Source organism: Ananas comosus, linkage group 11, assembly GCF_001540865.1.
Source record: "Ananas comosus cultivar F153 linkage group 11, ASM154086v1, whole genome shotgun sequence".
NCBI classification, from domain to species: Eukaryota; Viridiplantae; Streptophyta; class Magnoliopsida; order Poales; family Bromeliaceae; genus Ananas; species Ananas comosus.
This window is the reverse complement of record NC_033631.1, coordinates 7,240,094-7,252,330: the sequence shown is the minus strand read 5'-3', so window position 1 is coordinate 7,252,330 and position 12,237 is coordinate 7,240,094. Positions and strand designations below refer to the sequence as shown.

At 36.4% G+C, this 12,237-nt stretch overlaps 1 protein-coding gene across 1 annotated transcript; it reads right to left on the bottom strand.

Annotated features, from left to right (window-relative positions):
* Positions 7,400–9,460, bottom strand: LOC109717117. The gene is made up of 2 exons (XM_020242794.1): positions 7,946–9,460; positions 7,400–7,783 (listed from the first exon to the last, which is right to left on the bottom strand). The coding sequence occupies exons 1-2, from the start codon at positions 9,458–9,460 to the stop codon at positions 7,400–7,402; spliced, it is 1,899 nt and encodes a 632-aa protein (XP_020098383.1).

Genomic DNA, 12,237 nt, shown 5'->3' with positions numbered 1-12,237 from the left:
AAAAAATNGGGAGGAGCTCCCGCCGAGGATCTCGGCGCAATCGGAGGCGGCGGAGGAGGCGGCGAGGAGGGGAGCGGCGGGGGAGGAGGAGCCGGTGGGGCTGTTGCCCATAAATTTCTTTTTTAAATGAAAAAAAAGAAAGGGTTTGGTGTCTTATTTTTCTCTCAAAAAAAAAAAAAAAAAAAAAAAATTTAAAGAAAGTTTTAGTGGGGAGGGGAAGAAACCATTGAGAGGGAGCTGGCGGAAATATAAAGAAATATTTGTTTATTGGTGAATATGTAGGTTTTGGTTTATTTTAGGTGAGAATGTGTGTTGGTCCCTTTCATGGGAGGAAAGCCTGCTCCGTCATATTTATTCTAAATAACAATATTTAATTATATTTTTTTTCTTATTATATAAAATTATAAATTTTTTAGGTTTATTGCATATAATTTTCTGTAAACATATCAAATAGTAGATATGTCTTTACAAAGTTTAACTTTTAATTTTTATCCCTACCCATAATGTTAGGATTCCTTAAAAAAATATAGTTAATCATAATTAAAATACTTAACTCTAATTAATGAATGAGTTAAATTGACCTTTTTATCCCTTTTACTTTATTGGATAAAATACTTTTTGAAAGATATTTCTGCATAATTCTAAACAGTTGGGCTTTTGGAGGGATATAATTGTAAAGGCAAAAATGTCATTTCACTTATCTACTCTTAAGAAATAAACAGTGCTCTAACGGTAACAAAGCAGATGGACAAATTTGAATACCACTAAACTTTTGTAGGAATAAAATGAAAAGTTAAACTTTGTAGAAATATATTTGTTATTTGATATATTTACAAGGAGCTGATGCAATTAATCCCTTTTTCTTTGTAAAGTATCATTTAACCTAAAATTATCATAATGTCTATAATTAAATATTTTTTATTCAAAATGGCATTGCTTTCGAAAATACATGAATAATGTATGTTTTCAACTTTTTAGCTCTTAGATTACCATTTTACCTACATCTACTAAATCCTAAACATTCAATAATTAAAAGGCTAAATTACAGAAAACTTTCCTGTCAAAACTCGATTTTTCACTTCCTCCCTTGTCATTTAAAAACCTAGACTGCCCCTTGTAAAATGAAAAATGTTAACTTCACCCCCAACCGTTAGTAATCCGTTAGGGTTCCGGTATAAAATATTTTTTTATGCCAAAAATATCCTCCGCCATCTCTACTGTTGCTCCGCCCTCCTCCGCCTCGCCGCCTCGCCCTCCTCCACTGCCTCGCCCTCGCCCACACCTCCGTCTGCGCCCCAAAAACAACCTCTCGCCCTCCTTCGCCACCTCGCCTTCGCCTCCGTTGCCCTTGCCTACCTCTCCATCCACGCACCTCGATTTCCTCCCTACTGTCGCCGAAATTGAGGGGCGACGAGGGTGCAGGAGGAGAGAGGGAGCAGGTGGAGAAGAAAATGGAGAGGAACCGCAGCCGATCGAGGCGTGAACCGCGGCTGATCGAGACGGCAGATGAGCAAGATGAAGGAGAAGACGAAAATGGTGAGAGGCAAAATGGTCATTTGGTCATCACAATTCACACTGTACCCCCTCTGTAAATATTTTTCACTTTACAAGGAGGCAAAATGTAGGTTTTTAAATGACAAGGGGGAAAGTAAAAAATCGGATTTTAACAGAGGGGGTTTTGTGTAATTTAGCCTAATTAAAAGTTAGAACAAATACGGTGCTTTGAAAAATACACAAGTCCTACAGTATTTTATGTTTTATAATATAATAAAAAGTAAACTTTTGTAGACTAAGTTTTAAGGCCAATTTGCATAAAAAATCTACAAGTTTTGAGTTTTTGAAAAACTATGTCACCTTTTCTAATTTTGGAGATTCGGACCGAATTTTTTGTCATCGGACGAAAATACCCTTATTCTTTCTCTCTTTTCTTTTTCTCTCTCTCTCTTTTTTTTTCCTTAGCCATTTTTTTCTTCCGCCTTCTCCTCCTCCGCAGCGCCCTCCCCTTCCCCCACCAATCATTGCCCTTCCCAAAACGCCCCTTCCCAAACTCCTCTCTCTCCTCCTCCTCCTCTCTCCCCTCTCCTCCTCTTCTTCGTCCTCCTCCCCCTCCCCCTCCTATTCCGATCTCACCTTCGACGAGTTTCGTGCCGCACGCCTAGGGCTCGCCTCGGGTCTCGCCTCCGCGGCAACGCCACGCCGGGGATCGCCCCCCCGTGTTCTGGAACCTTACGAGGAGGCGGAGCTGCTTGTGCGTGAGCGCGACCTCGGCGACGACGGCAACAGTGTGGAGGTACTCACGGTTGAGGATGGCCTCGTAGAAGACGAAGGCCTCGGCGAGGTAGGAGGAGTCGCTGGTGTGGCGGTACTGGTCGTAGTAGAGCTGGGCAATGCGGGACGTGACCTCGCCCACCTCAAGATCGCCGTCCGAGTCCTACTCTCCGGCGAGGGAGATGAGAGCGTTCAAAAAATATAATTTTTTAAGGTGTAAAAAATGGTGTAATGGTGTGAAAAGGAAGAAGGAAGAGGAAGAGGAGGAAAAGAAAAAAATTATACAATTTTGGACGAAATAGTGCAAAATTGGGCAAAATGGTGCAAAATTGTGCAATTCTCATCAAAATTGGCCTAATTTTGAGCCCAATTTTGCACCATTTTGTCCAATTTTACACCATTTAGGTAAAATTTACATTATTTTTTTTTCTTCTTCTTTCTTCAATTTACACTATTTTTTTCTTCTTTTTCTTCCTCCTTCTTTCTCCTTCTCCTCCTCCTGAAGCCCTACAAAGAAGGTGGGATACGGGTCCCTGGCGGCAATGACAGTAGAGCGTGGCGCGGCGGAGCGGAGAAAGTGGGATCCAGCAGCAGCAACGGTGCGGGTGGCGGCCGTGGCATCGTGTGGGATGCGAGTCCCTGGCGGCGGCGGTGGCGGTGGCGGCAACGGAGCGGAGAAGGTGGGATGTGGCAGCGGCAACGGTGCGGGTGGAGGGATCGGGAGGAGATTCGAGCACGGTGAGGTTGGACGGAGAGGAGGAGGAAGGAGGGGAGGCGGGGTTGGTAGTAGAGGTGAACATGACCGTGGCAGCGGCGGCGGTAGCGGCGAGGGCGAGCGCGAGCGCGGCGGCGGGTGGTGGAAGAAAAAAAATAACGAAGGAAAAAGAAAGAAGAGAGAGAAAAAAGAAGAGAGAGAAAGAAAAGGAATAAGGGTTTTTTCGTCCGATGGCGAAAAATCCGGCCCGAATCTACAAAATTGAAAAATGTGGCCCAGTTTTGCAAAAGCTCAAGATTTGTGATTTTTTATGCAAATTGGCCTTTAATAAATTAATCAACAAAAATAATAAAATAATTAAAATTTATAGAAAAAATAATTTAGACTTTTTCTTGAGCACATTCTTTTTGATTGATAGAGCACTCTTGATACTTATCATGAAATCTATCAAACCATATTCTCTAATTCCATCACACATTATTTCTTTCCACTGATTCTAATGATTTGTCAATTTTTGATTTGTCAATTTTTCATTGTGAGTGTACAATATCAAGAGGCACTACCATATTGCTCCAAACCTTCATTTAGTGCACACAGGAAAGACACATAGTTACCATAAAATGTCCTGTGTATGTGAATTGTATTGGAGTAAGATAAGCCTTCTTATATTGCTTATATGACTCATTCAAAACATATAGCGACAGGTGGGTCACAATACTTTTTTTAAAAAAATTGGCATATTACAATTATGAGATATTCAAAATCTTTCACTTAGAAGCTGTACATTTATCTCCTTATATCCATTTTCAATTGCAAGACGTATATTATTTTCACTTGTTGGAGATTACTAGTTGAAACTTGCAAATATTTTTTTAAGCTTTGATATACTTCTTTTACTCTTGATGTAGCCTAATTACTGAGATGCAAATATTTTTTTGTTCATGCATCAACAAATTTCTCTTTCCATGATAGTCATGTTCTTTTAGTATAACCTAGAGCACCTTTTTTTCTCCTTATAAGATGATTCAAAATCAAGCCAAGCTTCATAAAATTCAACTTCACTTAAACAGAAAATAACTTTGTTCCAACAAAATAAAAATCTGTTTCAATTCTCTTGCATCTCAAAATAACAGTTTGTCAAAATATTTTTCTCTATATGCCACGCACAAAGAAGATTTACAGTTTTTGAAAAAACGATGTTTATGGCATTCATCAATACTAATTTCTGTCTAATATAATAACTGTAGGTTAGTTCTCAAAACCAAGAATATAGCTAAATATTTTTAGAACCCACTAATAATTTCTTCTCCTTTTTTTTTCAACCAAAGTAAGAATAAAAAGAAGTATTAAAGTATGAGATTCTAATAATCTAAGTAATGGAATTTTGGACCTGTTAGTCTTGTAGGTGTAATTCACCACGAAAATATTTGAGAAGTTCTTAGTTAACATAATTAAAATAGAATGTGCAAAAAAAAAGTGTGTAAAACGACCATCTTGATTATACATGATATTATATGTAAAGTCATCTTTACCAATTTCTTCATATAAAGCTTGAACCATAGTTTCACTAGTCAAATTTTTATGATGAATTTTTGCCTGGGCATTGTACACGATTCTATAAACTACTTAAAGTATTAAATTATTTTGTCTAAATAAAAGCAAAATTTGCTTACTCGGTGATTTTTGTCGCACGAAGTAACAATAGTCAAAAAATAACGAAATGTGACGCCCCAACTTCCCAGGGGGTCACCCATCCTAGGACTACTCCCGTCCTAGCACGTTTAACTCTCTTAACCTTTTGAGCCTAACTACCACCCAAAATGCTTAAGCTGGGTTAAGAGTTATAGTCATATTATATCTCATATGTAGGACTATATAGGGTCTCACAATCTCCCCCCCCTTTTTTTAAGCCCTGACGTACTCGTCAGGCTCAGACTTACAAGTACTTCATCTCACACTTCCGGCTGGTAATTGGCTCTGATACCAACTATGACGCCCCAACTTTCCAGGGAGTCATTCATCCTAGGACTACTCCCGTCCTAGCACGCGATCTCTTAAACTCTTGTGCCTAGCCGCTACCCAAAATGATTAAGCCGGGTTAAGAGTTCTAGCCCTATTATACCTCATATATAGGACTATATGGGGTCTCACACGAAATGTGACACTTTATATTCAGAAAATTTTTATGAAGATTTGATAATATCCTTTATTGAAAATTTAGTTTTGAAGAGGAAGACATAGGAGCCTAAAAGAAGGCTATAGGGTTTGTCGTTCTCTGGTAAGGTATAATAAGTAAATAAAAAATAGTGTTGGATAACCTAAAAATTATGTTTGGCTCAAAGGATAAAGAAAGAATAAGGAATTTATTCCTCTTATTCTTTCAAACGGTGCTAAAAATTGCCAAGAACTACTATTCCCCTCTTAACGGGTTACTCCGGAATAACCTGTTAAAAGGGAGCATAGTAGTTCCAATATATTAATTAAGTTATAAACAATTATAAGTTATAATTAATTAATGCAATTAATTTTTTTAAATAATTAACTAATTAATTATTTAACTTATTAAATTAATAAATATTTATTTTATAATTTATTATTATTTATCTAATTAAATAGTTAGCCATATGATATGCTTATTCAATCATTAACTAACATCTATATTATTTAAATAATTAGTATTTTAATTTATATAATTAACATATTAACTAAAATAAATAAATAATTAATTAATTAATATTAACATATTGACTTATTTTTTATCTCATATAGTTATTTACTAAATGATTTTTGTTATCTCATATAGTAATTTTAATTAATTTATAAAATAATTTTGATTAATTTATTTATTAACTTAATAAAATATTATTTTACTAATACTTAGATGCTTATTATTTAGATAAATTATTTTTATTTTCAATCGTAATTACGCTTATCCCTATTATTCTAACCCAATCAACCAAATGTAATTTTTCTTATTCGTATAAATCCCTACTATTCCAACCCAATCAACCAACCTATTCCAACCCAATCAACCAAATGTGACTTTTCTTATTCTTCTAAATCTCTACTATTCCAACCCAATCAACCAAACATAACTTTTCTTATTCTTTTAAACTAGTGTAGAGACCCGCGTGATGCAGCGGGTAGTTAATAGAAGCAAAGTAGCAAAGTTTAAAAATTTTAATAAAATTTATATTTACAATGGGTCGCGGCTCGGTTTCGCGGGACGATACTTCTCGAAGGAAACAGTGTTCTTCAGAGGCTCTTCTTCTTCTTCCTCTTTCTCATAATCTTCGTTAACACAATGAGAGAAAGAGAGAGATGAGTGTGGAGTGGGAGATTAGACAATGATGTTTTTTTTATGGTGCATACAAAAGAGTTACAAAAGAGAGGGTGTAGAGGAGACCGACCGTCCCTAGAGCAAGTGGCAAAGGGCTTGGTGGTTGGTACCCGAGACCCAAGTTCGAATCCTAGTTGATTCACATTTCCAGCTAAGTTTATTTCTAAATGAAATAAACGAAGCCTGTAGCGTGCTACCTATCTCTCTCAAAAAAAAGGAGATTAATGGAGGAGGGGAGTGGATTAAAGTTATAAAGCCTACTCATTGATAGAATATTAATATGGTGCATGTAATTAAATGTTGCACATTGCATGTAATTAGATTAGTGGGGAGGTGAAGGGTTCGGCGTTGAGAAGAGGAGAATGTGGTTTGATTCATAGTTAGTAAATTCGGATTCGGCAAAAATTCGGTACGGGTATAATTCGGATAAAATTCGTCTTCTAATTTTTAAATTTATTGAAAAATACGGCTAAAAAACGGACTCGCCAATTATTCGGATACGTGATTTATACGGATATTATACGTTCGCCAATTAAAAATTCGGGATCAAAAATTCGGCTATTAAATTAAGTTTTTTTTCTCTCAAAATTTATGCTATTAGCATAAATACTCATATTTCTTAAGAATAAAAGAATAAAGAGCTACAAAATTAAGCTAATTAAGTAAAAAAAAATAGCAAGATAGTTGGAAACTATATAAAACATATAAAACATAGAAGATTCACATACAAGCATAGTTGGAAACTACATAGCTGGAAACTAAATAAAACATATAAAACATAGAAGGTTCACATACAAGCATAGTGGAAAACTAAATACATAGAAGGTTCACATAGAAGGTTTAGTATATAGAAGGTTCACATAGTTGGAAACTACATAGAAGGTTCATTACATAGAAGGTTCACATAAAGCATAGTTGAAAACAAAATACAAGATAAAACTTGCACTTTGCATAGTGCATACTAGCATATCTAAAGTCTAAACAGTAAGCAAATAAAAACTATATAAAGTTCACAATTCCACATATAAGCATATATAAAAGCTTGAATAAACATAAAGCATACAACATAGAAAGTTTTAGTAATTATAATCAACGAACTCCGACTCTTGATTTAACCACAAAAGGTCGAGGTTAGTTAATGAATTTTCTTCAATTTCTTCGCCGTCGTCTCCATCTCCACCTTTTCCATTATCTATATACTCCGAAAGTTCATGAAGTTTTTCTAAATCAATAGGCTCCAAATCTTGTGATTCCAAAGTGGACCACTTTTTCATTGCTAATGTATTCATTCTAGTATAAACAAGATTATCTAACATTTCCGAAGATAATCTATTTCTTTTCTTTGTTTGTGCTGTTTCATAGGCACTCCAATTTCTCTTACAAGATGAAGAACTACATGGTTGGCTTAAAATACGAACTGCATATTTTCTTAGCACTGGAAGTGGATCACCACAATAATCCTACCAAACTCATGTAATGAAGAACAAAAAATAGTTAATGATATTTAAAGAAAATTATACAGAAGTTTAAAAAGAACATAACTTACGAGGATGTGAGGTTTTTAACATCATCAACGCCGTAGAATTGAAAATTAAAGTTGATCTAGAACGATAATGTTGTACTTGTTTTAAAAAATCTTCTTTCTCCTCTGGCAGAATTAGATTCTCAAACATGAAATCTATGCCATCTTTCATCTCTCGACTTTCTCTAAACCCTTCACGACACATATAAGCTGGATTCAGAAGAGCTGCAGCTGCATGTATAGGATGTATAATATTTCCATTTCTTCTTTCATCAAATAAATCCCATATGCGCATAAATTTATTTTGATTATTACCCAAGCGACACTTGATTGCTTCTTTGGCTCTTTCCATAGCATCATATAAGTATCCAGAAGTAGATCCCTCACCATCAACTAAACGTAGGACTCGAACAATAGGCTCTAAAGCTTGTAGGACCTCCTTTGCTCTATTCCAAAATTCATTATTTTGGACTAGCTCAGTTACTTTCTTTGCTTGCCGACTTTTGTTTAAGTTACTTTCTCTCCATTCAGCAGAAGCAACAAAAAGCCTTAATTCATTCTCAACATCCACAAGTGATTGCAACACAAGAAAATTTGAAGCAAATCTTGTAGCACATGGATGCTTTAATTCTTTGTGAGTAGCTTCTCGCATCAATGCCAAGAGAACGGTGTGCTTGTACATATGATTTTCAATCAACCTCGCCTCATCAATCACGATTCGCACCCATTCAACATTCTTATATATATCTTTTAAGAGTAATTGTAAGCCATGTGTCACACATCGTGTTTTGTACATTCTTGGATACTTTCCCAAAAGCATGTCGTCTGCTACTAGAAAATTACTACCATTGTCAGTGATTAGTTGGACAACATTATCTGGCCTAATATCTTCAATTACAGATGATAAAATATCTTTAAGATACATAGCAGTTTTTCTCTCCTTTGAGCATTCAAAAGAGTTCATAAAAATCGCACCTCCAGGTGAATATGCAATGACATTAGTGAATGCTTTTCCTTTCAAGTCAGTCCAACCATCTGACATAATGGTGCAACCACTCAAATGCCATGAGGATTTCACCTTTCCAACATATGTCTCGGCTTCCTTTTTTTCATTTGTAATCAATTTTATTCGTAGTGTTGAATATGATGGTACTTTATAGCCAGAGCCATAATTCGCAACATCTTTTATAAGGTCAAGGAATAACGCTGACTGAACAACATTAAAAGAAATGTTATTCATTATAAAAAACTTAGCAAGAGACTGATCAACTTCTTCTTTGTTCTTTTTCTTGTAAACTTCCTGCATTGTCATTTGATTAGTTCTTCCAAATGATCTAGAACCAGAAACTGCAATACTTTCTCCAGACTCATTGACATTTGTACTTCCAATACTCTTAGCTCTTTTGCTAGAATCTCCACATACAGCTATAAATGCTTCTGGTTGTACATCTGGTGGTACTTTATCACATGTTTCAATATCACGTCCTGAAACTTGAGATAAGTGGGATTTGAGTCTTGCGACACCACCCGAGTACACTTTAGAACAATATTTGCACTTAAATTTTTCACTCAATTCTTCCGAGTGAATCCAAAACCTATCTTTCTTTCGAACCATTTTTCTGCATAAAAAAATTAATGACTCAAATATTTCAAGCTCTATCACATGACTGCCTATCATGGATTCTCGAAAAAATAAAATCACAACAAAAAAATATTAGAATTACTCATCAATCATGCATCAAGCATAACCTAACTCTTAAGTAATAAATTCCACTTCATTGGCTCTGAGTCTTCATACAAGTACAACAACAATCAAATTAATGAACGTAACAAGTAACATCAACGTAACATGCATATAATAGCACTTAACATTCATATAACAGCCACTTAACATGCATATAATAGCAAATATTAATTCCAATCATATTTATAAAAACTATAAATTTGTAGTTTTGTACCAGATAAAATGGAACTGCGGAACTTAGAAGGAGATTGCGAGTGGTGCTCGGCCTCACGGGGGATTCCGATGGTTGGGAGCAAGAAATCTTGGGAGCTTGACACAATCTAAGACAAATATTAAGAGCAGGAAATCTTCAAACTCTTATTCGTCCCTGGTTTGTAAAGAAATGAACAGGGTATTATGAGATATAGTAATATGCTTGTCCCCTTCATCAACCTCTTACATTTTTTGGCTGTTATGAGATATAATAATATGCAATAATAGATACCTAGTTACCTACTCCTCTTTTTAATCAAGTTTTTTTTACCATATGAATGAGAAAGATAGAGACAGAGCTTTTCTTTTTTTTAGTATATAGATTACTATTCAATGAAATAGATTCTTTGGATCCAAACAAGTTTTACTATAATACAAATACTGGCCAGGTATTTTTTATGGATTTTTTTTTTGTTTATTTTACTGAAAGTCAAATTATTTTGTTTGTTTATTGTACTAGAGGGGGAAAAAGAAAAGTAGAAGAAAAGTAGAAGAAAACATGTATAAATCAACTGATTTGCACCTTCTCACTGTATTTTAAGCATTGGACAAGGTGAGGACGGCGTCCTTTACCGGATCGGAGTAGCGGCGAAAGGTATCGGAGATTAGAAGAGGAGAGGGGCGAAGAGGTTACCTCTAAGCTGAGAGCCTGGGAGAGGCCGAGGAGGAGGAGGGAGAGGAGGGGCGGGGCGAGGAGGTGGGCGGAGACGGCGCAGACGCGACGGTGCAGACGCGGCGGCACAGACGCAGCTGCGCAGACGTGGCGGCGGCGCAGGCGTAGGCGAGGTCGGGCGGGGCGCGGGGGTGTAGGCGAGGTCGGGCGGACTCGTTGAGGAAGGAAGGACTGGAGAGTTCTGATTTCGGAATAGTGAAGAAATTGATCTTCGATGTGGCCACGCGGGGGCTTCCGATGGCATTCGGCGAATGGCCAGAAGGGAAGAGAAGGAAGGAAAGGGATCGGTGCTGGGGTCGGTGGTAGGCGACAGGGGTAAGAAAGTTAGGGCAAAACCTTCGTTTTGGGGAGAGCGAGGGAGGCGATTCGAATTTCGAAAGTTTTTTTTTTCCCCTATTTTGGGCGAGGCGGGCGTTCTGCGTTTTTTTTTTTTTTTTTTTTTTTTTTTTTTTTTGGGTTAGCGACGAGCCGACGACCCACGAGGCCCGCTCGAGACCCAGCATCGAATTTTTCGGGCGTATAATTCGCGAATCAGTATATTTGACGAAAAAAATACGTTTTTTTCCGAATTTTTGGGAAAAATACGTAAACGGGTGATTAATTCGTTTCTCCAAAAATTTGCGAATAATTCGCGAATTATTCGCGAATTTACTAACGAAGGTTTGATTTAAAGTTGGATTTAAAGTTGCATATAATTAAATGTTGCACCTTGCATTAATTAGAGAAGCGGGGAGGTGAAGAGTTGTGGTTTGATTTAAGGTTGGGTAATGAGAATGAAGGATAATATGCCACGTGGCAAGAAGTATTGTGGCTTCATATAGGTTTATAGATATTTCAATTCTCGTTCAAACACATAATTGAATTAATTCCTACCTATACCAGAAGCTATAACTATCCAAAAAATAAACAAAAATAACTTGTTCTCAAACCAAACGGTACCTAAAGATACAAAAAAAAAGTGGAGAAAAAAATTTATAGCTGCGTCATCTCTAAAAATTTTTGCTCTGGCAAATATCAGTCTCTTGTTAATAACCTTTAGCACTTTTACAATGAAGTCGTCCAAATAGTTTATAACTTTGAGTGAGAGATTGTTATGGACTAATATATATTTTTATCAATAGACCATTTTCATAACGAGAATACCTCATAATTTATAATAATTTAATATTTTTATTATCTAATAATTTATAATAATAAGGGCTTTTTTTGCATCTAGCCCCCTAGAAAAAATTTATTTAAAAAATTACCCCAGCAAATTTATATTTGCACTTTTGGCCCTGACCCTGGCACGCAGACGCAACGTCAGCGCCACGCGAGCGGAGCTAGTGTCAGGGTGTTAAGTTGAACACGGTGAACCATTCACCGTGTCCAAACACGGTAAATGGTTTACCGTGTCTAAAGAAAATACAAATGAGTAGGGATGTCAATGGGTATGGATACCCGAAATATTATCCGAACCCAAACCCGAATAAATTATATATATATACATAATTTATTTTTATTTATTTATACAATATATAAAATATTTAATAATTTTTATCCCTTATATTTTCATCCAACGGTATGGATTTTTAAAACCCGCAGGATTGACATCCCTAGTAAGGAAGAAGAAGGGAAATATAAATATGAAACACGCTAAACCATTCACCGTGTTTGAATACGGTGAATAATTCACCATATTCAACTTGCCATGCAGCCTCCCAGCCCGACTACGTGGCGCCTG